The 23849-nt window shown below is 39.0% G+C and overlaps 3 protein-coding genes across 3 annotated transcripts in view; 1 reads left to right on the top strand and 2 right to left on the bottom strand.

Annotated features, from left to right (window-relative positions):
- Window positions 1–5353: 5353 nt before the first annotated feature.
- On the top strand, window positions 5354–17163 carry LOC113685275 (uncharacterized). The gene is made up of 3 exons (XM_027202763.2): window positions 5354–5497; window positions 10082–10223; window positions 13432–17163. The coding sequence occupies exon 3, from the start codon at window positions 13631–13633 to the stop codon at window positions 15938–15940; it is 2310 nt and encodes a 769-aa protein (XP_027058564.2). The 5' UTR covers window positions 5354–5497; window positions 10082–10223; window positions 13432–13630; the 3' UTR covers window positions 15941–17163.
- LOC149044973 (uncharacterized) lies at window positions 8092–9718 on the bottom strand. Its single transcript, XM_089207561.1, has 3 exons — window positions 9490–9718; window positions 9203–9381; window positions 8092–8720 (listed from the first exon to the last, which is right to left on the bottom strand). The coding sequence occupies exons 1-3, from the start codon at window positions 9506–9508 to the stop codon at window positions 8574–8576; spliced, it is 345 nt and encodes a 114-aa protein (XP_089063687.1). The 5' UTR covers window positions 9509–9718; the 3' UTR covers window positions 8092–8573.
- A 2333-nt stretch (window positions 17164–19496) lies between the features above and the next one.
- LOC113685274 (dynein axonemal heavy chain 6) overlaps window positions 19497–23849 on the bottom strand; it is a 52054-nt gene continuing 47701 nt past the window's right edge. Inside the window, exons 86-95 of the mRNA XM_089207541.1 lie at window positions 23444–23558; window positions 23120–23241; window positions 22339–22509; window positions 22014–22100; window positions 21585–21677; window positions 21124–21216; window positions 20841–20901; window positions 20213–20487; window positions 19995–20106; window positions 19497–19906 (exon numbers count right to left, since the gene is read on the bottom strand). Coding sequence (XP_089063667.1) covers window positions 19803–19906; window positions 19995–20106; window positions 20213–20487; window positions 20841–20901; window positions 21124–21216; window positions 21585–21677; window positions 22014–22100; window positions 22339–22509; window positions 23120–23241; window positions 23444–23558 — 1233 coding nt within the window. The 3' untranslated portion in view covers window positions 19497–19802. The remainder of the gene's footprint in view (window positions 19907–19994; window positions 20107–20212; window positions 20488–20840; window positions 20902–21123; window positions 21217–21584; window positions 21678–22013; window positions 22101–22338; window positions 22510–23119; window positions 23242–23443; window positions 23559–23849) is intronic.

Here is a 23849-nt window from a genome sequence, read left to right on the forward strand (position 1 = left end):
ACCCCCTACCCACGGGAAAAACTGAAAACTTCAAACATTTTCCACCCTAGGGTCACAAGGGCCGATCTTGTCCCGGGTATTACCTCGGGAGGGTGGTAACCGTAGGAAATCAGCGTTGCTGTTCAGCCTACAGGATTGAATAGTATTTTAATTTATTATTAGTTTTGTTATTGCTATTTTATCCAGTAATAGGCTCACAGGAAGCATTAAGGAAGGTCTCTTCCCAGCCCCCCCACCCCCATCACACACGCAGACACACACACCTCAAATGCTAATTTCTCTCCATACCGAGCAGTGAGAAACAAATCGACGATTTCCGTTAAAGGTCCAATTTCTAGTATTTTACTTTGCAGATTTCATGCGTATTACCCACATTTGACCGTATGTTATCTGTGTGTTACTCCATGTATTCGTATGTTACTTTTATGTTACTCATATGTATCTGTGTGCGCCCGTATGACTCGTAATTACTCGTATGTACTTGTATGTTACTCGTAGTGCTCGTGTGGTGTTTTAGTCACTATCCTTTGAGGATCAATTGAACACATGTAAGCTTATTTGCACCTTATCTTCTTCTCGCGAATGGCTATAGCACGTTTTATTCTCTTCTCTTCCATCCCAGCAAGTCGATCTCACCGTAGTGACTTCAACAGAAAAATAGCGCCATCCGAATTATTCCCAAAATCTTCGGCAAAACCTGTAGCCAGATTAGAGCCAAAATGCCAAAAACTGTGCACATTTTACCTTGAAACAATTAATGTGTCATCAAGAAATGTGCCCATAAAGAGATTCACCTCGATGCCTCGTATACATTGTATTTCATTCAGGTCTTTTTTACAACAGAAAACATATCAACTAAAATACATACGAACTATTACATCAACCGTATTTCAGTTTATAATACCCACTTATGTCCTGCACCTGCTAGGAAACAGTCTTTCTTAATTTTTTTCTATATATTCAACACGTTTTAATGAAATTTGTCTATTTATGTGCCGCGGGATAGGGTACATTTGTCTATGTATGTGCCGCGGAATAGGGTATGGTTTTGGCGGTTATCGTTTTGCCTCTGTTAGCATTGTGTTTCCGTTGTGATCTTTAGATAGGATATGTAAATTGTATCGGCTAAAATTGCGGTGTGTAAATGGCCAGCTAAACAAAAAGCAAATTCCGCTAAAATTGTCAACAAAGCGATTTTATCGAGATTTGTGTTTTGCCGCGCGTGGTTAGCCGTTGTTTGGTTATTGTTTTTCCTTGAATAGGGTGTCATATTTCGTGTTTGGACAATTTTCGTTTGTTTCATCCTTAAAGTGGGACAGGGTTCAAGACTCTTCGAGGCACACACTTATTCAAAATTTACGGGAGTACCCCCCTCCCCCGAAACGGGACAGTTCCTGTGACCTTAGTGCAACATTGGTGCAATTTGGTATTTTTTTCAATTTTAGACTCAGAAGCATATACGGTAAAAAACCCGCTAATAGGAACCTAATTTTTTCCAAGCAAGGCTAAGAAGGTTATTATAAAAGATGGTGCTGAACTGGAAAATTTGGCTACTCAGGTTCTTTAACAGGTTCTTGTTTTCAAATAGATTGCGAGCAGTCTCTTTTGCAGTGAAATCCCACTGGAACGAACGAAGAAAAAGCGGACGTGATCGACGAGCGGCGAGGCCGTGATCTGCGAGCAGCAGGGGCGCCAGTCACAGCGAAAAGAGATCGTTGCTTGGCCGCTCACCGCTCGTCGATCGCGCCCTCTGCTCGCAGTCTAGTTTTCAAAATAAATGAGTTGTTTGTCATTGGAGGGCGTGGCCTATTTTTGGTATTGTATGCATAATACGTTAAAAATCCAAGCATATATTTACCAAGTTTACAAAGCTATCCAAGATAAACAGAACAAAACGCAGCATTAATACATGGAACTGTGTTGTTGCTTTGATTGAATTTCTCAAAAAAAAAGAACCTGTTTCAAAGAGGAGTTTTAATGTACAATTTTTGTCTAACATTTTCAGTAAATCTATTTTTTTCTTAAAATCTAGGTTCTTAAAAAAGGGTTTTTTACTGTACCTGTAATAAATTCAAACATTGCAATAGTCTAGCACACTCGAGTTATTTTACGCGAGGTATTTTGAGCATTTGACGTCATTTTCCCTAATTCTCAACCAGGCTATAATTGGAACGAGATAAAGAAATGGCGACTGCAACTTCTCGGAAATAAAAATACAAATAAAAAAAAGATTTCTGATGGTCGTAATGGATTGATATTTAGCAAGGTATTTTAGACAGTCATATTTTACACGAAATTATAAAAAATGGATATGGATAGTTTGATCGTAGTAGCACTTTAAAAACATTACTTTCCCCCTACACTTCTGGAGGTGGAAGTCTACGAAAAGTTTCCATTTACCCACTTTTTGTTTAGCAATTTATTAAAGCTTTGAATATCTATCATCTTGAGGCCTCCTTTATCGTAATCATTGATCATTTGTGTCCTTTTAAGTTTGTCCCCTTTGCTTTCCCAGAGAAAGTCATATAGCAGGGTATCGATTTCCTTAAGTACACCTTGATGCGTTGGAAGAGGTTAAAACATGTACAATTTGGGATACTGCCAAAGCTTTTATTATCGTGATTTTACCTAGAAGAGTAAGTCTCCTAGCAGACCAGCTGCTTAGGATGTTTTTTACTCTCTCAATTTTCTCTGAAAAAATGGCATCACCAGAACACATCAGAACGCTTTAAAGGTGGTGCAAAATGCGATGGAAAATTTGGAGCTATGCGATGTTTGGAGAATTTTTAATCCAAATGGCAAGACGATTATCTGGAGGCAAAGACAACTAGATATTCATTGCAGACTTGATTTTGTTTTAGTAAGTCAAACTACAGTACTTACCCGCTTATAAGAATCTGAGTTCTCAGTTCTAAATGTACTCGTAGGGTGTACTCATGTGAATTCTAATTCAAAACCAACATGTACATACTACTGTTTTTCATACATTAATTATTTATACCAAATTTAGAGATTTTTATAGTTCATACATGTTTAAGTTCACTACTTTTGAGAGTCATGTCTTTTATCTTTGCCTGAAGATCTTTAAGGTTTATTTTCTAAAACAGGAACCTGTTTCAATTTAGGCTAAATAGGTTCTTATGTAAAGGGGGTCTAAATTGATATTTTTAGGCTAACAGGTTCGTGAATTCCAGGTTCTTATAAGCGGATTAGTACTGTATTTCCGATAGGTGGGTGCCGCGGAGTTCCCTATTTAAGGATAAAAAAAATTGATACCGTTGTTAAGGCCCAAACCCCCAAAAAGACGCCCTATTCTAGGTAAAATAACAATAATGAAAAAACAAACAAACAACGGCTGACCTCGCACTGCAAAAAGAAGTCTTTATAAAATCGCTTTGCTTATGAGTTTAACCGCCTAGTTCAGTTTCAAAAGATCATTTACTTTTCGTTTAGCTGGGTAGTTACACACTGCAATTTTAGCTGATACAATTTAGGTGGATCCCATTACCGACATAAACTGGACAGTTAATATCGATAACGTTGTACAAGCAAAATAACGTTAAGGACCTGTTAGAGCTATAAGAGCTAAGGAATAATAATCATTTTAGGTATGTTGGATTAAGGGCAGCATTACATCAGGGATAAAGCATAAGCCGGGTAGTTTTAGGAATAATGGAAATACGTTAAGGTACAACATTAGTTACACAAGAGCGACCAACTTTACCATGTATTTTTCCATTACCAAATCGGAAGATATATCGAAAAAACCTCGCACTCTTTCTTAGCCTATTTTCTTCTGAGCGATATGGTCGGTAAGTGAACCTATACTTGACCGACACTTGACCGACACTTGACCGACACTTGACCGACACTTGACCGATACTTGACCGATACTTGACCGATCCTCGACCGATACTTGACTGATACTTGACCGATACTTGACCGATACTTGACCGATACTTGACCGATACTTGACCGATACTTGACCGATACTTGACCGCTACTTGACCGCTACTTGACCGCTACTTGACCGATACTTGACCGCTACTTGACCGCTACTTGACCGATACTTGACCGATACTTGACCGATACTTGACCGATACTTGACCGATACTTGACCGATACTTGACCGATACTTGACCGATACTTGACCGATACTTGACCGATACTTGACCGATACTTGACCGATACTTGACCGATACTTGACCGATACTTGACCGATACTTGACCGATACTTGACCGATACTTGACCGATACTTGACCGATACTTGACCGATACTTGACCGATACTTGACCGATACTTGACCGATACTTGACCGATACTTGACCGATACTTGACCGATACTTGACCGATACTTGACCGATACTTGACCGATACTTGACCGATACTTGACCGATACTTGACCGATACTTGACCGATACTTGACCGATACTTGACCGATACTTGACCGATACTTGACCGATACTTGACCGATACTTGACCGATACTTGACCGATACTTGACCGATACTTGACCGATACTTGACCGATACTTGACCGATACTTGACCGATACTTGACCGATACTTGACCGATACTTGACCGATACTTGACCGATACTTCACCGGCAGTTGATCGCTACATATCGGCCGATGCATCGGCCGACAGTCGGTCGATATATCGGTTGACCATCGGTCGAGTATCGGTCGACAATCGGTCAACTATCGGTCGACTATCGACCGATAGTCGGTCGATTGTCGACCGATAGTCGACCGATAGTCGACCGATAGTCGACCGATAGTCGACCGATATATCGGTCGACTGTCGCCCGATATGTCGACCGAGTCCACCTATAGTACACATGATCCCAAAACACTTGGTTGATCAGATTAAAAGCTCTGTAACAAATTTTGGCGTTTTTTCAACCTCTTTCCTCTGCGCCTTCTTGGAGTCAAAATAGTCAATTGGTGTTATGCTTGTATCCTCCCAGTGCCTCTCTTCACCCAAGGAAATGAGCGAAGTATCAGGGAAACCTGAGAAAATTTGGGATTGGGAAGGGAAAACACAATCTGGGATAAAATGGCATTTTCAGTCACACCTTCACAAACCCTACAAGCTCAGAAAGTCGCGAATTTCAGTTTCTCTCAGTGTCACATGGTTGATTTTCCATCCTGTTGCTTCGAGGCGATGTTTGCCTTGCTGCTTTTCTTTCATAGAGCAACCTCGAAAAACTCTGTACACCCGTAAAATTTTCGTCTTCGAAACACTGAAAATTGGAAAATGCATTCGATGACACCAAAATGCGTCGGTTTTAAACGCCAGCTCCTTTCGCTGCGATTATCGCGTGATTATAAACCTCGCACGCTTGAGTTCGCGTTGTTGACCGCATACCTGTGACGTAGTATTTCCTTATTCAGCTCTGCTCTTGCGAGGACCATTTGTGGCGTCGGTGAAGAAGACAACGTCTGAGACAGTGAATAACCCATTTGTCTTTTGGAATTCGCAGCAGAGGAGTGAAGGTAATATTCTTGTGGCTTTGATGTCTTCTAGAGAGTCAAAAAGGAGCATACTAAATCGAAACAAAGCGCAATATCGTGTTCAAGATTTGTGGAAGAACTATTCTACTGTTCGATGAAACCGTTGGCGACTTTTCCGCCTTATTTTGAGTCGATGGCAGAAGTGTAATAACTCCGCGAAATCCTTTTATTCCAAATTTTGATGTTACTTCTCGGAGAGTGTTAAGGGCTTAATCGACATCTGTCGACGTACGGATTGTTGTTAACTTCAAAGAGCTATTCGAGGAAAGGTATTTTCTCTTAGTCAATTCCTGACTCAACTACATAAGTTTTTTACTATTTTCTGCAGCTGAGTTGTGCAAATGAATGCTGAGGTTGAATTTTTTGCAACAACTTGACGAAATCAAACAACCAAACAGTCGGAAATACTGAAATCCGTTTGTAGCGCAGTGTCGTAAATTTGTGCGAACCAGATTCTATTGTTTTGTTTTTTTTAATTTCTCTTATTTGGGAAATCGTTGATCACGAGTGTATCTTTTTGTCAAGGCTTCGCACTCCTGATGTATTTTTTTTGTCTAAATTAATCTTTTGGCGAAACTTCTACTTTTCTCCAAGCTCTCCTCAGAAGAAATATTCCTTTTACATCGCAATTGGCCAGCTTGTGGAAAAAGGCGTTGTTCTGGTCATTGTATTAATTTGAGACCGCCATTGTTGTTTATAACTCGCGCCGCGCAATATCGCGGGAGGATCGCGCGTGGGGTACAGAATTCAAAACAAGTCGATAAAGCTCAGAACCGTTTGAGACATAGTTAGCAGCTTATGTGTAGTCAACTTCAGAAAATCAGTATAATCAAAATCGAAAGTAACTACCCCTGATTTTTCCGCCTGATCTTGTCATCATTTTGGGATTAAAAGAGGTGGTTGCTTAGCCATAGCTGATCAAGTAGAATTGCAATATATGGCTTTGTCACCAATGAAAAAAAAACTATCGAAGCAGTCTTATACTTTTCCACCATGTACTAGCCAGGCTGTGACTTGTCCATGAGTAAATTGTGCCTCTGATGCTCGAAGAGATAACTTCACACTTTCTTCCTGTACATATTTTACTTTGTCAGGCAGTGTTGTAAATGGTCATTTGTCTTTGTTGGCTTTCCTTTGGAACTTGTGGGGCTCACTGAGTTTGAATTTGAGCTTCTTTATCTATTTCTTTTGCATTTTGTACCAACAATTTCCTGTAAAAATCCTTCTAAAGACTTCATCAATTCCCTGGTTGTCAGAGTATAGGAGGTCCGAGACCTTGTCTTTGGAATTTGATATGGCAAAAAAGAGAGAAAAGCTGATTTAAAAGAAACAGAGCTCTGACCAGGGTTGACTCAGAGGTCTAGATAACTATAACTTGCTACACTCCTTCTTATATACCTTGGTTTCCTTCCCATGATGTACCACCATGGTACCTAGACCAAGCAGTGTCTGTGCTGACAAAATTTTTGTCAAATTACATCTTAATTCAGTTGTGAGGAGGCCTTTTGGTCATTCATAATAACTTAAGTAAGCTTTTATGGAGAAGACCCAAACATATAATTAAGAATCAGACCAGTTAGGTTATATTCTTTGTTTATTTTGGTGGTGTTTCAACTAGGCCTTATTTCACCACCCACTGTATCATTATCTTGAGTGTTTTTTCGGCTTTGATGTAAATTTTTGTGGATTTCCTGTTATTCTCTTGAGCTGTCAATGCTAAATCAAGAAGTTGACGACACTGCAATGAAAATTAAATGCTCCCACTTAATTTAAGACAAAATTATAAAGTTTTTAAAGAATTAATTATGTAAACAAGAAAACACCCTAACCAAAAGTGATGAATACATAGTGATTTATTTTTAATCACGATGTTTATTGTCAAGGATTTTGGCAGAAGTATTTTCAAACCTTGAGACAGATTTGTTGAATATTTCAAAAAAAGAACAAACACAATGTGAAACTGAACTCCAGTAAGAATTTATTCCGAAAAGTTTTTTCCAAAATGAGATTTTCCTTGTATGAATAATGGGTAGTTTTTCAGTTCACAAATATTGCGGATTTTGATATTCAAAATATCTGTTTTATTAACAGTTGGTGCATTATGGCCCAGTTACCACTCATTTTGTACCCACAGTTTTTTTGTTTTGTACCCACAGTTGTTCTATACCCAGTCATCTTGTACCCAGTTAGGTTGTTTTGCATCCATTCAAAGGCAGATTATGAAAGGGGCGAATTGAAACCTATTCTGGGCCAACAATACATAAGTCAAGAGGAAATGTGAACCAGCTATTAAACCTATTACTGATACAGCAAAGCAAAGAAATGATATGTCTCCTTCACTTGCAAGCTTGCTGGGTCATACTCCAACTAATTGTCATCAAGAAACACCAACAGAGATTGAAAACATTCTTAAGCTACAAAATGTCCAAGCTCCAGTGTAAGACATTTTGTGGAGGAAACCAAGAGCAAGGTTTTGTCTCAATGAAAGAACCCCAATTAACAGCAAAATGAAGTAACCTGCATTTCTATCAAAACATGATAATATATAAACTCTGATTGATAAATATGTATGGAGAACAGTACAAAAAAAAATTGTTTATCAACACCTTTTGCAATGTCAAAAATCATCTAATTAGATTATGTAAATAATCACATGAAAGGCAGTACTTTGTTTTCACCAAATGCCATGATCAGAGTAGTTACACAGTTTCATGCAATATTAACAAAGATGGAAATGATGACCCAGATGTGCAGAAGGAAATTTACAGTGACTGTACCTAAACTTCATAATCATGATCACCCTCAATAGAAGTTCCTGTTCATTGTTCATATCTTGTTTGAGTTCATTCACACACATGAAAAACAAAGAGGAAAATCTTTTTTTTTTTTAGAGAAAATTTCCATTCAAATTATTATGTTTAATTTGAAGCACAGCCTTGACATCTTCATTAGAAACAAGTTTCATTTCTTCTCTGATCTCTGGAGATTCTCTATCATTTAGTGGCATTCTTGATGTCCTCCCCCTGAACTCTGTCTTTCAAAGTTGTATACAAAGATTCTACATGAATTTCAGGTCTTGGCTTTCCTTCCACAAAGTCTGCAAGTAGAAAATCTTGTCTGTTTTCCTCCAGTACAAAGGTGTTTGTCTTGCCCTTTGCCACTTGAGAAATTTGAAGGTGCTACACTGGGGCCTCCTGTGAAATATCTGCAACGATGTATGTAGGATTTATGAAAATGAAACAATAGACTATCCAAAATAGACTAGACAATCCAAAACAGTAACATAATATGGTATAATATTATAACAAATCATATATAATGTTTTCAGTTAACTTTGAGACAGAAGTATGTACAACATAGTTGCTACACCTCAATTACAATTTCCCAAATTAGCTCTAGCGATGACCTCCAACCAACCCCACAGCCATCCTCTTCCCAAATTATTTTGGCGTAACACTTGCATCTCATTTATTTTTATGAAATGATATTTAACAATTAATCCTGCATATTTTTTGTCTGCTTTTCCTAAATTACAATTTAATCTGGAAATTTGATAGACGAGCTACTATTCGTGGTAACCCAATTCATTTTACATTTCATGTCTATAAAAACCTACCGAAGTATCTGACATGATAAAAAAAAATCCACTTTTCCCTTACCTCTCTGAGAATCATAAATTTCCCCTACCTTGAAGAATCTTTTTTTTCCCTTAAGAATTTTCCTGACCTGGCAACCATGTAAAGTAAAATCTGTACTTGAGCTAACTGGCCCATCCAACAAACAGAAAGATTGAAAGCATCGTTGAAACCTCAAAATGGCGGTTGGCGACTGAATTAGACGTAAATCAAATCCTGCAGTTTGCATCACTATAACAGTTGCATCAAAAGAAAATAGATTGAAGTTTAGTTCCATAATTTCTTTTGTCCGGAAATTTTATTTACAAACCTAAACGTAAAGATTAAGTCGGAACACACCACAATCAAACGTGTTCATTCAACTGCCCAGTGACTGCTCTGCCCAAAATTTCGCCTCTATCACCCCTTCATGACCACCATCTTGAGTACGCGCAAAGAACGTTATCTTTTTTCTAATTTCCAATGTAATTGTTGGTACATACGGTGAGCGATAACGAATAAACGGCGAATATTTCGACGTGATTAGGAAAATCTTCGATTTCCGAAATGGTTGCCATGTGGTGACGTCATGTGGTTATCAAATTTGATATGGTTATTTTTTTTTTAGAATAAAAGCACTTCATTAAACGATACAGTTTTTTCAATTATGTTAATAAACCTTTTTTCAGCCAAAATTCGTTGCCAGCAAATCTCTGAGGAAGATTGTATTACCTTGACCCGTCGGAAGGAAATATAACGCAATAATAACCCCGAAGAATATCTGACGTTCATCTGACCTCATCTGGATGTTGTTTTGAGTTGATATCGACCTAGACTTCTTCAAAGTTGTCATTTTTCAATATTCAAGTGTGTGAGTCTCACAAAGCTTTTCGAGGTAACTTAAAAACCTTTTCTTTTGTTTTTCTTTTTTTGTTTTTCTTTTTTTTTTTAGAACTTCAAGTTTGCAGCACGATTGACGGTGAAAATCTCGTATTTTTGACAGTGGACGGTTAACCACAACCAGACCGTAATGTGCAGGAGCCGAATGTTGTTCAGATGAGTAAGCATGTCTTTAAATCAAGAGGAACAAGCAGGTATATTATGAGAGTGAATATTGTTAATTTGAAAATACAAGAATATTCATAGTAAAGTTCGGATATAACGCGCGTTGTCATTGGTTGGAACAGCGTGTTCTATCAGAGTTTTTTTATAACAAGCTCAGTTATGCACGCATTCTGATTGGTTCTCACTTATGATCTATTGGAGGACAGACGTATAGATGACGTCATCATTAAAACCTTTTTTTCCGTATATTTTAATTCTTTATCATATAATACAAATAGATTCCAAGTTGCCGTGCGTCTGTTCAGTAATAGATCATAGAGGACGTCAAAATGTGTAAGATCATTAACACACTCGGCTGCGCCTCGTGTGCCACATTTTGACGTCATCTGTGATCTATTTGTTAAACAGATGCACGGCAATTTGGAATCGTTTTGTTAAATATAACAGAGAGCAAGAGAGCCAAACCTGTCACGCCAACTGCTAAATTCTACCTTTGTCTGATCATTTCCCGGACTTTTCTCTAGCTTTTTTTCGTTAATTGAAAGTGAAATTTCGGAAAGAGGGAGACGGCAAATAGCAGCAGAAGAACTAAACAAAGGTTCTTAAACATGTCAAGCGCCGTAATTGACGTTATTATAACATGCGCAGAGACGAGAATCCTCAAAGAGAAAACGAAATGGACCGTCCGACTTTTGAAGGTTTTTACGCAGTTAGATAGCAAGCTTATGTATGATGAAAAAAGTCAAACGCAGCTATTACTCGTGTAGTATATATAGTTTCGTGTTCAAAAATAAAACAGGACAAAACAGGACTGATGAAAATATAGCCAAACTGACATACCGGTAATTTAAAACTCGTACTAATCATGACGGAATGAGAGCGACTGCAATCATACTGAGGTCCATCACGGCTAGCTTATCATGGCGATCTCCGGTCATCGCAGTGAAGCAAGCCTCAGAAAGTACATTGGCCACCCCTCGAGTGAACAACTAAGAGCTTGTTCTGAGACCCTTTCCGATGCGTTTATTGGAAGGCTACATCAGTCTCGGCAGCCGAGTTTTACGGCACTGTCATCCCGAGCAATCTTTATATTCCTGTGAATTCGGCTGTCGTTCATTCATAAAGCACACGCCTTGACCAGTTTGTGTTCTAATCGTCATGTGAACAAATTCTCGTGCTTTTATGAGCGTCAATTCGGCCACTAAAGTAGTGGGGAGAAACACGAGATGTAGTCGAGTGTTTCTCCCGACAGTTCTCTCGTGCTTTAGCCGCTTCTTGCGTGCTTGACAACAGAAGAGAGTACAGTCAAGGCTTCTCTATTAGTTAAATATATGTTATTCGCCAGCCGGGAGATCCGTATTGGGAAAAACTGTGCCCGAGGTCTTGAGTACAAAGTTTTTCCCAATACGGATCGAGCTAGGCTGGTGAGAAACATTTTTATTTTTTCCTAAAACTTCACGAAATTCCTGCCAAATGAACCCAATGATTTATGGCTGTAATTACGGCAAGATTTTCCTTAAACTGAAAAAATTTTGAGCGAGTGAATGGCATTTAAAATAGAGGTAATGCAAATTAAAGAGAGAGACTTCATCGAAATATTTTCATTTGCTTAGCGATAAAGGTGATTTAAAAAGCTTCCAAACTAGCGTTGAAACATTTTTTTTGTAAGTATCTGTTACAATCTGACACCTGTCAATTAGATACCATGTAAGAAAAAAAGCGCTGGTTTGGCAAACAAACTCAAGTTCAATGACTCTCACGACAATTTTTTTCTTCAAAACCATCTGATGACCTTACGGAAAGTATTATTCACTTCCATCGATGATTAGCGAACGAAGAATTCCTCTGTACAATGCAGGGAAAGTAATTGTAAGTTAATTCAGATTATGTTTCGAAGTTGTGGGAGTTTGCCCGTTTGTTTGCTGCCATGGCGCGTGCAAATCTGCTCTTTTTCCACCAAATAACTTGAAGTCAAATGAGATACTTTAACAAGATCTAACTGGAATTTAACGCAAATTCATTCGGTTTTGTTGTGCAATTTACGGTACAAATCGTCAAATTGAACAGTCTTGCATAGACTTACCGAAAGTGTATATTTAGTAGGACTGTAAACTTCGCCACAACGAAAAACTTCTTTGAGAGAATTCAGATATTAAATGAATGAAAGTTCCATCGATTAATTCAATTGTCAACAGATATCTAACAGTTTTAACTTTCTGAGTGACTTTTTTGTGAAGGATTAAAGTTATTCGAAAACTGTTTTTAGGCCGCATGTCAACCCATTCAACGACACATTTGCTACCACAAATTAATTTCGAAAACAACTATCTGCTGGCAACCAAAGTGATTTGAGAAAAGACACGACATTAAGTTATTAATCGGCTTGATTTGCTTAAAAATACTTTGCTTGAAAATAACGCCCAGCCGGCAAAACAAAATTTATTTTTGGAAATTAAAAACGAAGCTAGGCATGATCTCGGTGACTCACGGAAGCGTTACCGTGCCCGTGGGCACAAAAAAAAATCTGGACCGCACTAGGAGCCAATCAGATTGCAGGATTCGTTACCGTGTCCTCTGAGAAAAAAAAATTATTTTTTATTATTAGTTATGCAAATCCCTAAAAAGTACCCCAACAGAGGTATATGACGAGCAGGTTAGAAATGTGTACATGGTTTCATTTTCCTACGAGGGTGTCTTTTATTTCCTCGCTGTTATGTCACGCTCCGCGAATACAAAAATGTCATATTGCAACCCTTAAGTTGGAAAAATAAAATTCAAGCCACCTGGTCACATTGGGAAGCTTTCATACTCGGTAAAAAGCCGTGGCCTTAATGGGCCGGGTATTTAAACCAAGTTTAGCCTTTGTTTGACAAAATCGCGTCCTAAACAATCCTCAATTTAGCTGAACCTTTTATCTTACTTTTATTTATTTTGTGAAAAGTGTCAAGAAGGCCGAAAGCCGAAAGCTAACATTTCTTAAGTGACTGATTGCGTGAAACCGTGGTTTGGGTTAGACCTCGTGTAAATAACCGGCCCCAAAAGGTTTTCAATGACAATTCACAATTTCTTTTGTTGTTAGGCATTAAAACGTGCTCTTTGCCCTAGAAAGTGAAATTCCTCGTCATAATTGTAGTAGTTCCTTTGGCGCCTCTTTCAAAGACTTTTCATAGCATCTTACGCATTATGAAAATTTGACACAAGCAACTGATATCTGTCCTTTTTATTTTTCTGTTTCAGTTTCCGATATCAGGTTCTCGTGAAGTGGAGAAAATGACGGCTTGTGAAAACACATTACAGACAGGTGTACCTTTGCCGAGAGTTAAAAATTTCATTTTCGTCCGTAAATTAACTTAAATTCTGAAACAAGGAGTGACCGAGATCACAACTTAAGCTGTAGAGCATTCGAAAACAGTGGAAATTCAAACCGAGTCTTGAAATGATGAATTTTCTCAAGGAATTACTTGCGCCAAAAGCCTTCAACAAATCTAGTCATGTCCTAGTTTTAATTTGGTACGTGATGGGTGTAATTTTCCTTGGCATTTTTGGCGAAATAGGAAACAACGAGTCCACGCTTGATTTCCATTGTGGTGGAGTAACGAGTGAAAATATCGACCTCGTCCGGAAAAAATGTTTCGAGAAATACGATAAGCAGTACAACAAATACGGTCTTCCTATCTATGGCTTCATGCTCATCAATTTCTTCCTAATTGGAATCGTATGTGCTATTTACTCCAAACTAATGAGATCTACAATCGATCAACTGACGCCAAGAACTCGTAACAGTGATCCCGAGAGACAGCCGCTTGGCCAAGAGAACCCATCAACAAATGGAGAGAAGCTTTTCATCGCTTACTGCTGTCAACTATTCGCAAAAATGGTTGTAGAAGTCCTCTTTATGGTCCTACAAACTCAGTTGCTTTATCCAACAAAGTTTTCCTCTAAGTTTGACTGTTATTTAACCTTTGAAACCAATCCGCCAGAGAATTTTCACGAATGTCACAATCAACGAGCGGATAGGAAATCCTTCTGGATGCGCGCTGTCCTTGCAGTGAATGGAATTTTCGTTGCTGTCATTCTGATTGAAATCATCTACATGTTGGCACGGGCATGTAAAGAAAGGAGTTTCTTAAAAAACTCGAAGTTTCTAAAATCCCATCTTAATCCCAGTCATGAGAAGTTGCATCAGGAACCTAAAAAACGAGGAGGAAGAGTAGAACACGGTTCACGACAGTCAAGAGTGCGTGAAAGCCGCCCGACCCAATTCGAGTTACACCGAGAACCTCAGAGGCAAAATGATTTTGTCCAACAACAGCCAGATTTAGGGTCAGATGGTAAGCCTGTACAGCTTCAACGATTCATCGCGCAAACAAAGAAAATAATTAAAGAAGACACCCATCGCCTCGTCGAACTCCTATCACCGTTTTTAGGTCCTCCAGGGGAACAAGCAGGAGCTAAATTTTTGACTCTGGATCAGATTTACACAAACTTTGTGGTCATCCCCAACAGGGTTATGTACGACTTTCCACCAGACAGACGAGAGCAACTCAAAGTTTATACAAGGTCGCGGGAGGAGTCACGGCCGAAAAGCATGGAAGATCTCCTCGATGGTAGAGAGAAAAAAGTTTTGATTGTTGGTCGACCCGGAATCGGCAAGACATTTGGTTTTACGAAATTTTTCAGAGACTGGGCACTTGATAAAGTTTTTAAAGGGACATCTGATGCCAAAATCCATTTTGATGCTGCTTTCCTCATGAAATTCAGGAGAATCAAATCGCTAAACGACCTTAGTCTCAGGGAACTACTCACTCACGCAGAACATTCCCCTTCAGATCACCTGGATGATGAGGTCTGGAAATACATCCAGCAGCACCCGGAACGTGTTCTCATAGTTTTTGAAGGATTCGACCGATTCAAATACGACACAAAAATGGCCATGCCTTCTTTTCGTTCCACAAGCATTGAAAAGAAAATGCCGCTCCAAGTCCTTTATCAGTGGCTCGTAACCGGGAAACTTCTTAAAGATGCTACAGTTGTGACGACTACGAGGCCTAGGGCTTTATCAAGCATCGCACATCTTAAGTTCGACAAAATCTATGAAATCCTAGGGTTATCATCAGAACAAGTTAAAGAATATGTCTTCAAATACGCTGGAGATGACAAGCAAGTAGCCGAAACACTATGGCAACACATCAGCAGTAACACGAGCGTACTTTCGCTCTGTTATATCCCGGTGAACAGCTTCTTGATGTGCTCATGTTTATGGCAAATAATGCAGTTCCACAGGTCCACTGATATTGACTTTCCTTCCTATTTCACAAAGGTTTACAAGATTGCAGTGAAAGCGTTTTACCTTAAACACGCAAAAGGATTCCGCGATAGGCATTTCGGTCGCAAAGACTATGAATCAGATGATTTGCCCATAGAAGTGGAAGACCAATTCAGTATACTTGGAAGAGTAGCGTTTGAAGGAATCAAAGAAGGACAGCTGATCCTTGGAGAAAACGAAGCACATGGAGTGGAAGACAGCGTTCTTTTGCACCGTTTACCCGACCGTCTAACTGTTACGTCTGATCAAGAAGAACAATTCTGTTTTATTAATCTAACGATACAAGAGTTTTTCGCTGCACGGCACATAGCAAACACCATGAATGCAACAGAATTGAGGAACTTTGTGTCCAGGAACATGCAGAACGGCAGATGGCAACTGGTTTTTCATTTCCTATCAGGACTAATGTCTAACCAGTGAACGATAAAGATTATAACTACCGAGCGCAATAATCACAAACCTTTTTCCTGTAGAAACTGCGTAGTTACTAAAAGAAGGAATGACCTAAAATGATCTACAATGACCTAAAATGATCTAAATCATTAGAATAATTGAAATGGAGAAAATAGAGTTTTTCCTGGTATTCACACAATTACAGCAAGAGGTTGAGAAAACTACCAAACGTTCACCAAAAACTAGTCTTTGGTTCGTCATCGGAAAGCTTTAAGAAACTACCATCGGTAATTTTCATCAACCGAAAGTCTTAAGAAACCTTCTACATTCATTTATTCGTGTTAAGTTCTCTCGGGAGTCAATTATCGTTACCATCAGAAATCCGATCGTTTATTTGAGTCGTCACGCCATGCTTCTGCCCAGAGAAACCCTTTATGACGACTGACAAACAACGGATGGTGGGAAGACAAACTTGCCTCTCAGGTCCCGCGTTGTTCATAGGGTGGGTAACCCTGTCCATTGAATAAATCTCTATCTGGTGGATAGCACAGTACGTTTTGTTACTACTTATCTGGCGCCGGATGGCGATTTATCCATTGGATAGCGTTACCCACCCTTAAATAACTGGGCCCTAGTGAGCATTCGTCCTATTGTAATTTGTAATTCGTGGTAGATTGCTGAGGGTAGATTTAATTGGGACCATCGTACTAAAGTTTGGTAATGTATTCAAGAACATTTGTCAAAAGTTTTACCCTTACATTTAGAATGCAGCAACACTACCGCTTCAGGTCGTAAACTACTTAGGATTCGAATAACTGCGTGGTAACCAGCTTAGATAGAACTACAACCTTACAAATAGACCATGAATGAAAGCAAACTAAATTTGTGAAACGCTTACAGCAGTGGGATAATTTGAACCGGCTCCAAAATTCGAAATGAAAAGTTAGCCAAGGAACATGTTTAGTAGGAGCATAGGATGTAAAAATTTTTAATTAAACTAAAATTGAAGGGAAAAAACAGCTGTTTTGTAGGGTATAGTTGAGATTGATCAGATATATCAATTTGAACATTTTTTTAGTTTTCTGCAGTTCTTGTAAGTATCAGTGTGTTTTTGCTAAGGGCCTGTTACTTGTATGATATAATAACATGTCAATAAGTTGCACTGAAAATCAGAAGATGAAGCAACTAGTACTTGTTAAAAGAGCTAGAACTTCTAAATAGATTATCGTAAAATAAATTTTCTAAACGGATGTGTACTTTTTGTTGTGATTGAGTTATTCCCTATGGAGAACAGCAAAGGCAGAAAGAACGAGTAGGGAGGGCAGGGAAACCTCACAAAGAATTTAAACCGCAGTAAATTTTTTATTGCAGCTCTAAAAAATACAAAACAGAACAATTGATTCACTTTTAACTTTTTCAACATTTTTTTCTAAATTTAAGATTATTTTTTTTTTAATTTCCATAATTTTTGGACGAATGCGAAACTGTCTTAAAACTCAGTCTGAAAAACCAGTCGATTAAAATTCCTGTGTCCAATCACCTTCAGTCCACAAATCTCTTAATCCCATCAAAATGCATGTCACAGAATAGACGTGTGTACTTTAATTTTGGTGGTTACAAATTTCGTTTTGCACAGAACTTTTCCCCTTCCCTTCCCTTTCGCTACCAGAATTTATCAATAAGTAATTTCTCCTTACAATCTAATACTCTAAAATCAGAAAGATACTGATTACATCACAGCTCTCACCTCTGTGCCACCCACAAACATTTTGGAAATCTAGAAACTGGTTTACCACTCTAAATATTCTTCCAAATCTAAACTGTTGTTAGCAAGCGGCTGAAATGGAGAGATTCTCGAAATCGTTTGTCGTTTAATATTGACGGTTGACGATAAAAAATCTATCCTTTTTGACGGCTGTCGGCACTAGTAGCCCAACAGGTAATTTAGTGTTAACAACTGAGTTGAAAACGTAAATTGACCACTGTGAAGAGTTTAAAGGCTGATGTTTCGTCAGAGCGATTGACGAAGGGCTAACCCTCGAAAAGTCAGCCTTTAAACTCTTCACGGTGGTCAATTTATGTTTTCAACTCAACTTTTAAACACTTATTTACCTGTTATACTCTCCCACCGACGCAGCACCAAAGTTTCTTTAGAAACTTACTCCCTCTATTCACTAGTAGCCCAAGCTCGCAAAATGAGCTTCCGTGAATGTGCCAAAATGTTTGCGCTGGTTAATGTCTGAAATATAAGGATTTATATGGGAACAACCAGTCGTAGTCTAGACCAAACTTACCTTGTTCAAGTGGATGTTCTTTTGTATCGTGTGAGTTTCTTGGGATAATTTAGAGCTGTTTAGCTCGGTTTAAGTTCAGGTGCTTCGCCCTCTATATAATCCTTTCCCAAAGGCCTAGCCCTGTGTGACGTCAACCGAACGAATCTATTGGAATCAAACCGCTGTAAATTCGCTCAGGACGCCCCGATCACGACGAAATTCCATATAACTGAATCCCGGATGGTACTTCACGCTCGTGTTCCTCTTTCGAGGGTCATTTACAATAAAGTGGAATTAAACGCCGCCAATGCCTGCCTAAAGGTTCTCTAAGAGCCTTCAGATGAGGCGTTACTCTGATACCGCGAGACTCATACCGAAGAAGCTTTCCAATTATGGTAAAAATTATTTACGTTGGGGTGAATGGCTGATAATTGCTCCTACCCTCAGGCCTGACTTCCCCTCTTACGCTGCAATTGCGCAACATGAACATAGCTGCTTATTTTGGGGAGGCTCGTTTTGCGAGCTTGGTATACTTGTGTTATCGGTTAAATTTTCAGCCCTTTGACGGGTAATAATTAAATCCCATACCCTCTTAACACGAGATATCGCCTCTCTAGGGAGAAATATAAACAAGCTGAATCAACGAAAACCAGCTTTCGCTGTTTTGTCAACTGTTATGGAAAATCGTGCGCTCAATTTAATATTCAGAAATATGAGTTCCACCTTCTTTGTCACGCTATTCTGAGCGAGCGATCACTTTGAATCCACTCGGTGACAAACAATGATTAAACCAAGTGCTGTTACTTACAGCCTTTACGTTGATGCTAATTGATTCCTCTACATATGGAAAGCAAAACACATTTTTTAATTCTGGGTACTAAGAGCATTCAATAGTTTTAAAAATCTATTTTACGAAGGAAACAAGGTGAAATTATCAATTCGTGGGGCCAACGAACACAGACTGATTTTATCGTAGTCTATCTTTTTCATTGAAAGAATACGCGCAGATGCGCGAGATTTATATATGCAGAACTTTTCTTTTAATATGAGGTGATCTCCACATTCGTGAACGCAACTTTAAGCAGCTGTAACAATAAAGCTTGAGTTCATTGCTGCGAAGATCACTCGCATATCAATCTGCAGTTCACTTAAACGGTTTTCACATATTCACAGTCAGAGCTTTTCTTTGTTTACACATCATCATCTGAACACAAGGGGTTTTGGCAGAAATCGAAACAGTTTTCCAAACCCAAGACACAGCGGGAGGTTGAGTTTGCCTTTAACTGAAGGAGCAGCGAAAAGAGTGATACTTTTTTCTCTCTCTCCAAAACTTTTAATGTACGAATGACTGCTTAAAACCACACTTTTTAAAGTTACACAACCCTCGCAAGCGTAAAATATAAATATAAGTCCCTTTACTCTACATCGCAGGGATTTGATGAAACATCAAGCGAGTCAATGGCGACTAAAAACAAACAAATGAATGAACTGGCAAATATTGACAGTCACATTGCTATAAGGTTTTTTTGTCAACACCAAAGAAAAAAGTATTCACGCTAAGCAACTCGGGAGCATTGCTATCATATTTACAAGAATGCAAAATAATGTTGGCTTTTCTATTCATTAAGCTGACACAAAAGAGCTGTCCCCTTCTCAATCCAGAAGTCTGAGGAAAGGTCTGTAGGAAGATATACCGCCACCACAAAATTTGTCGAATGACCTGCAAAGAAATTGGGTTTTTCAATCAATGTTTTAAGCCCCTCTTCACAAATGTACAAGTAAATACTTTTTTCGTGGTATTTGCCTACCTGTAGTGGACAGCACACCAGCTCGAGCAGAAGTTTTGTACAGTGGAGATGTATACAGCGAAGGATCTGGTGTGTAGTTCATCCGGGGTTCCATGTGCAGAATAGGGCACGGCTGAATACAAACACATCGGGAATGCAGGTTTAAGTACATAAATTTTTACGTGTTGCACCCCGAGCAGAGAACTTTTCCAACCAGCATTGATAAAACGAATACTTACCGGGTTCATCTCGCCATCCAAGGCATCTCCCAGCATCATTTTGTCATCATCCCAGCGAGCGGCGTCTATGAATAAACCGTGTACCAGTACTCCGTCCTCGGGAGACTCTATCTCCTCATCCATTGGTAGAGTGTCGTCTGGGCCAAGTTTAGCGCGCGCCTCGCTGACTTCCTCTTGGCTGCGATAGTGAGGCAGAACGTTATAGTGGAAAGACAGCTGGTCAATTGGTTGATTGTACTTGCGAGCGTGGTTTTGAAGTGTTCCGGTCAGGAAACCTGGCAAAACAATATAATCAAGAACTGATTTCTTCATGTAACAACAGTAAGATTGTTAGCGATTAAAATTTGAGCTCATTCCAAAGACATTTTAACTACAATTATCTGAATCGTCTAATGCAATGTGAGTGACACTTAGATGTTTGGAAACTTGCTGATTCGTCTCTGAGCGGTGTTAAGCCACTTAAAATTATGCTTCCGTTTAAAAATTATGCTTACGTTTAAACCGCTTTGTAAGCGAATCACATTCGGAGCATCAGCGACAGCTTTAGTAACGATTTGCCAAAAACGACTCAATGACGAAAGCAGAGAGCAGTGAAAATAAAAAGTACAGAAAGAAATAAAGCACTCACCCTGAGGATAGAAAAAACCGGAGATCCAAAACGACTTGGGTGCTCCTCGTTCAATCCATTGCTAGAAGGGTAGAAATAAATAACACGCTAGTAAAATTGAGACATTCAACCAAACTTTAGTATCTGGAAAGTTTAGTTGAATAACTTCATGAAATAGAACTAGGAAAAAAAAAACAAACTATTAACATACAGTTTACCTTTCTCGCAGTTCAACCCCGGATTAAAAAAATTAAATTGAAAATACTGGGACACGCTCTCACAAAAATAAAAAGAGGTCACTTACTTCAATAAACATGCATCTGAGAAGCAAATCCTTCACCCACGAACCAAGGGGTTTCAATGATGGATAGGCAGCGTTCGCCCACATTGTTGGAACCTTGAAAACACAAATTGTACAGTTATGTGAGGAAAGACTATGTGAACTACAGTCATAACACCCTTAAACGGACTGACATCTTAACTCGTGGGAGGCAGGACAAAATGGGAGTACAAGCGTCTTTTTGTCTTCAAGTCTACCCTTAAAAGTGACTAACACCTAATTTCTCTATAACAGTATCACCCCTATATCACACAGAAAGGTCACGAAATAGAGGAAATGATCACCAACTAAAGCTCTTGATTGTTGAACATATTCTCGTTGTCAGCACATTAGGAAATGTATAAAGAACAGCATTGAGAATATGCATATTCATATTAATAAAAGATGGAGGGGGACGAAAACGGGGGAAATCGAACCTGACTCACCTGATTGTTCAAAAAGTTTGTGTAAACTTTGTCCAACTCCAGTGACATTACTACCAAACCCTTAATGGCTTTCTGAAGCTGCTGCAGAGAAGTCTGAAAATAAAAAAAGATATCAAACAAGATGTCCAAACTTGGAAGTTTTACAGTGGACGAATACAACACTTGATTAGCACTCGCTTGAGACTCTCCGAATGGATCTATTAAATGTCCTTTAATACAACAAGTGAAAAGAAAAGTCGATATTGAGAAAATGGTCATTTCAGTTACATCAGTTGTAACCTAAATCCAGTTAAAACCCCCGAAACCACACACACACACACAGTACCTCTTGGTGTGGCTCGCTCCCAAACGAGCGCCGGCTTCCACACACAATCAGTACTGTTTAAGGATAGACCCGAGTAACGGAAAGGAGATAAATTATTAGCTCACCTTGATAACTTTCAAAAGAGAGTTAAAACGATCCACTTCCTGTCCAAGCACAGTGGTGAGTGAGTTCACTCGACCTTTTTCATCAGTCTGAAATGTAACAAGGAGAAAATTAACAGGGGAAAGATGGCAAAGAATAAGAGCCTACGGCAACGTAAATAGCATCATCGACAAAAACAGAAACATGTGGTTCAGTTCTACTTTTCTTTTTTCAGAACTCCTCTCCCTTCATACCATATCAAAACGTTAGAAAACGAAATGGCTTTTTGAGCTACCATATTACGATAAAGCAAGGTAGGACGAACATCTAATTAGTTTGAATTCTTACGTCAAATATTGCTTTATCTGCTTTCTCCATGTCCAACAGAACAGGCAGCTTGGAGAGAATACTGTCAGCTAGTTCATACACAATCTCGTCACTTGTTTTCCCACTTCCTCCGCTGGCCAAACGAGGCTGTACCTCTAACACTGTAGTAATCAGGGCATTGGTCTCTTGAGTCTGTCGAGTAATGTGTAATGCAAGTCACTTCAACCTTTAATAATTTCTTCCCTCGTGTGGAGATTCACACCCCTTACCGGGATGCAAGTTCAGGCTTCCCTAACGGATCAAAAAATCCGATTCTATACTCCTTTGGATGAAGAGAAGCACTGTGGGAGGAAAATGTCTTTTGAAAGAACACAAGGGATAGAACCTAGACCTCTGATATGGAGAGAACTGCGTTAAAACACCAGGCCACCCCGTTTAACTCCCAAGGGTGGAGTGGGGAGTGGGGGGGGAGGGAAGGGCAGCAATGTTGCGGGTCGAGATAAGCTTCTGCTATCTAAACCACTACGCTCCTGTCCGTAAGTTTTTTTTTTTTTAATGGTGTTTAAGTTTACCCGTCCAAAGCTAAATTAGTCTTACAAGTACATGACCTGGAGCCAAAAAGACGCAACAATTTCTGATATGGACTTCTACGTCTTAAGCTACTCGAGAAAATGCAGGAGGCTAAATCAAAAAATAAACTTTGTTCTTACCTGGACGCAACAATTTCTGATATGGACTTCTACGTCTTAAGCTACTCGAGAAAATGCAGGAGGCTAAATCAAAAAATAAACTTTGTTCTTACCTGGAAAGCGATATTCGCATTGTTGTGCATTCCAAACACTTCAGGTTCATCAGCGATGGGAAGACTGTCAATGTAATCTTTGTACTCCGGTAAACCGTCAAATCCGGGTGGGAAGTAGATACCTGATGATATCATACATGAAAGGGTATAATGGTCAGTCATCATGTAACATGAGAGAAGCTCAGCGTACCAAAGATTCGTTTTCAGATCTTATTATGATATATCTCATAACACCTAGGCCGTATGGCTTATGAATTGCCAGAAGTAACTTCTTCACATCATCATAACACGATTCACGATCGGTGTTATGCTGTCTTGTAGTACCTGATTCAGAAAATTTGTACCCATCTTCCAATATTGCTGGTGCAAAGAATCTTCCGAGGATTGTGGTCAAACACCGTTGATCCCAAGCATCAGTGACTCGGCCTCCATAGGTTATCTGTGAATAAATCAAAGCCACCTTGTCAAGTTTCCATAACTACTGGTGGGCAAAAGGATGGATATAGTAATACTTGGCGTATTTAACCCTTAAACTCCCATGATTGACCATAACAGAATTTATCCTTACAATATCATTACAGTGTCACTCATATAAGTGATGAGAATAAAGAAATTGTCTATTACGGGATTATTGGTTGATCAAATACCAAATTCTCCGAACAAACATCAAAAGAATTGTATGGCAGACAGTAGGGAGAATTACTAAAGAGATCTGGGAGAGAAAGGGTTA

Source organism: Pocillopora damicornis, chromosome 5 (assembly GCF_964200805.1).
Source record: "Pocillopora damicornis chromosome 5, jaPocDami1.2, whole genome shotgun sequence".
In the NCBI taxonomy this organism is placed as follows: domain Eukaryota; kingdom Metazoa; phylum Cnidaria; class Anthozoa; order Scleractinia; family Pocilloporidae; genus Pocillopora; species Pocillopora damicornis.

Coding starts and splice junctions, on each gene's coding strand:
- LOC149044973 (XM_089207561.1), bottom strand. Junction 8,721..9,202: donor GAAAAAAAAGATTCTTCAAG/GTAGGGGAAATT, acceptor ACATCGTTGCAG/ATATTTCACAGGAGGCCCCA.
- LOC113685275 (XM_027202763.2), top strand. CDS start 13,631: ATGATGAATTTTCTCAAGGAATTACTTGCGCCAAAAGCCTTCAACAAA.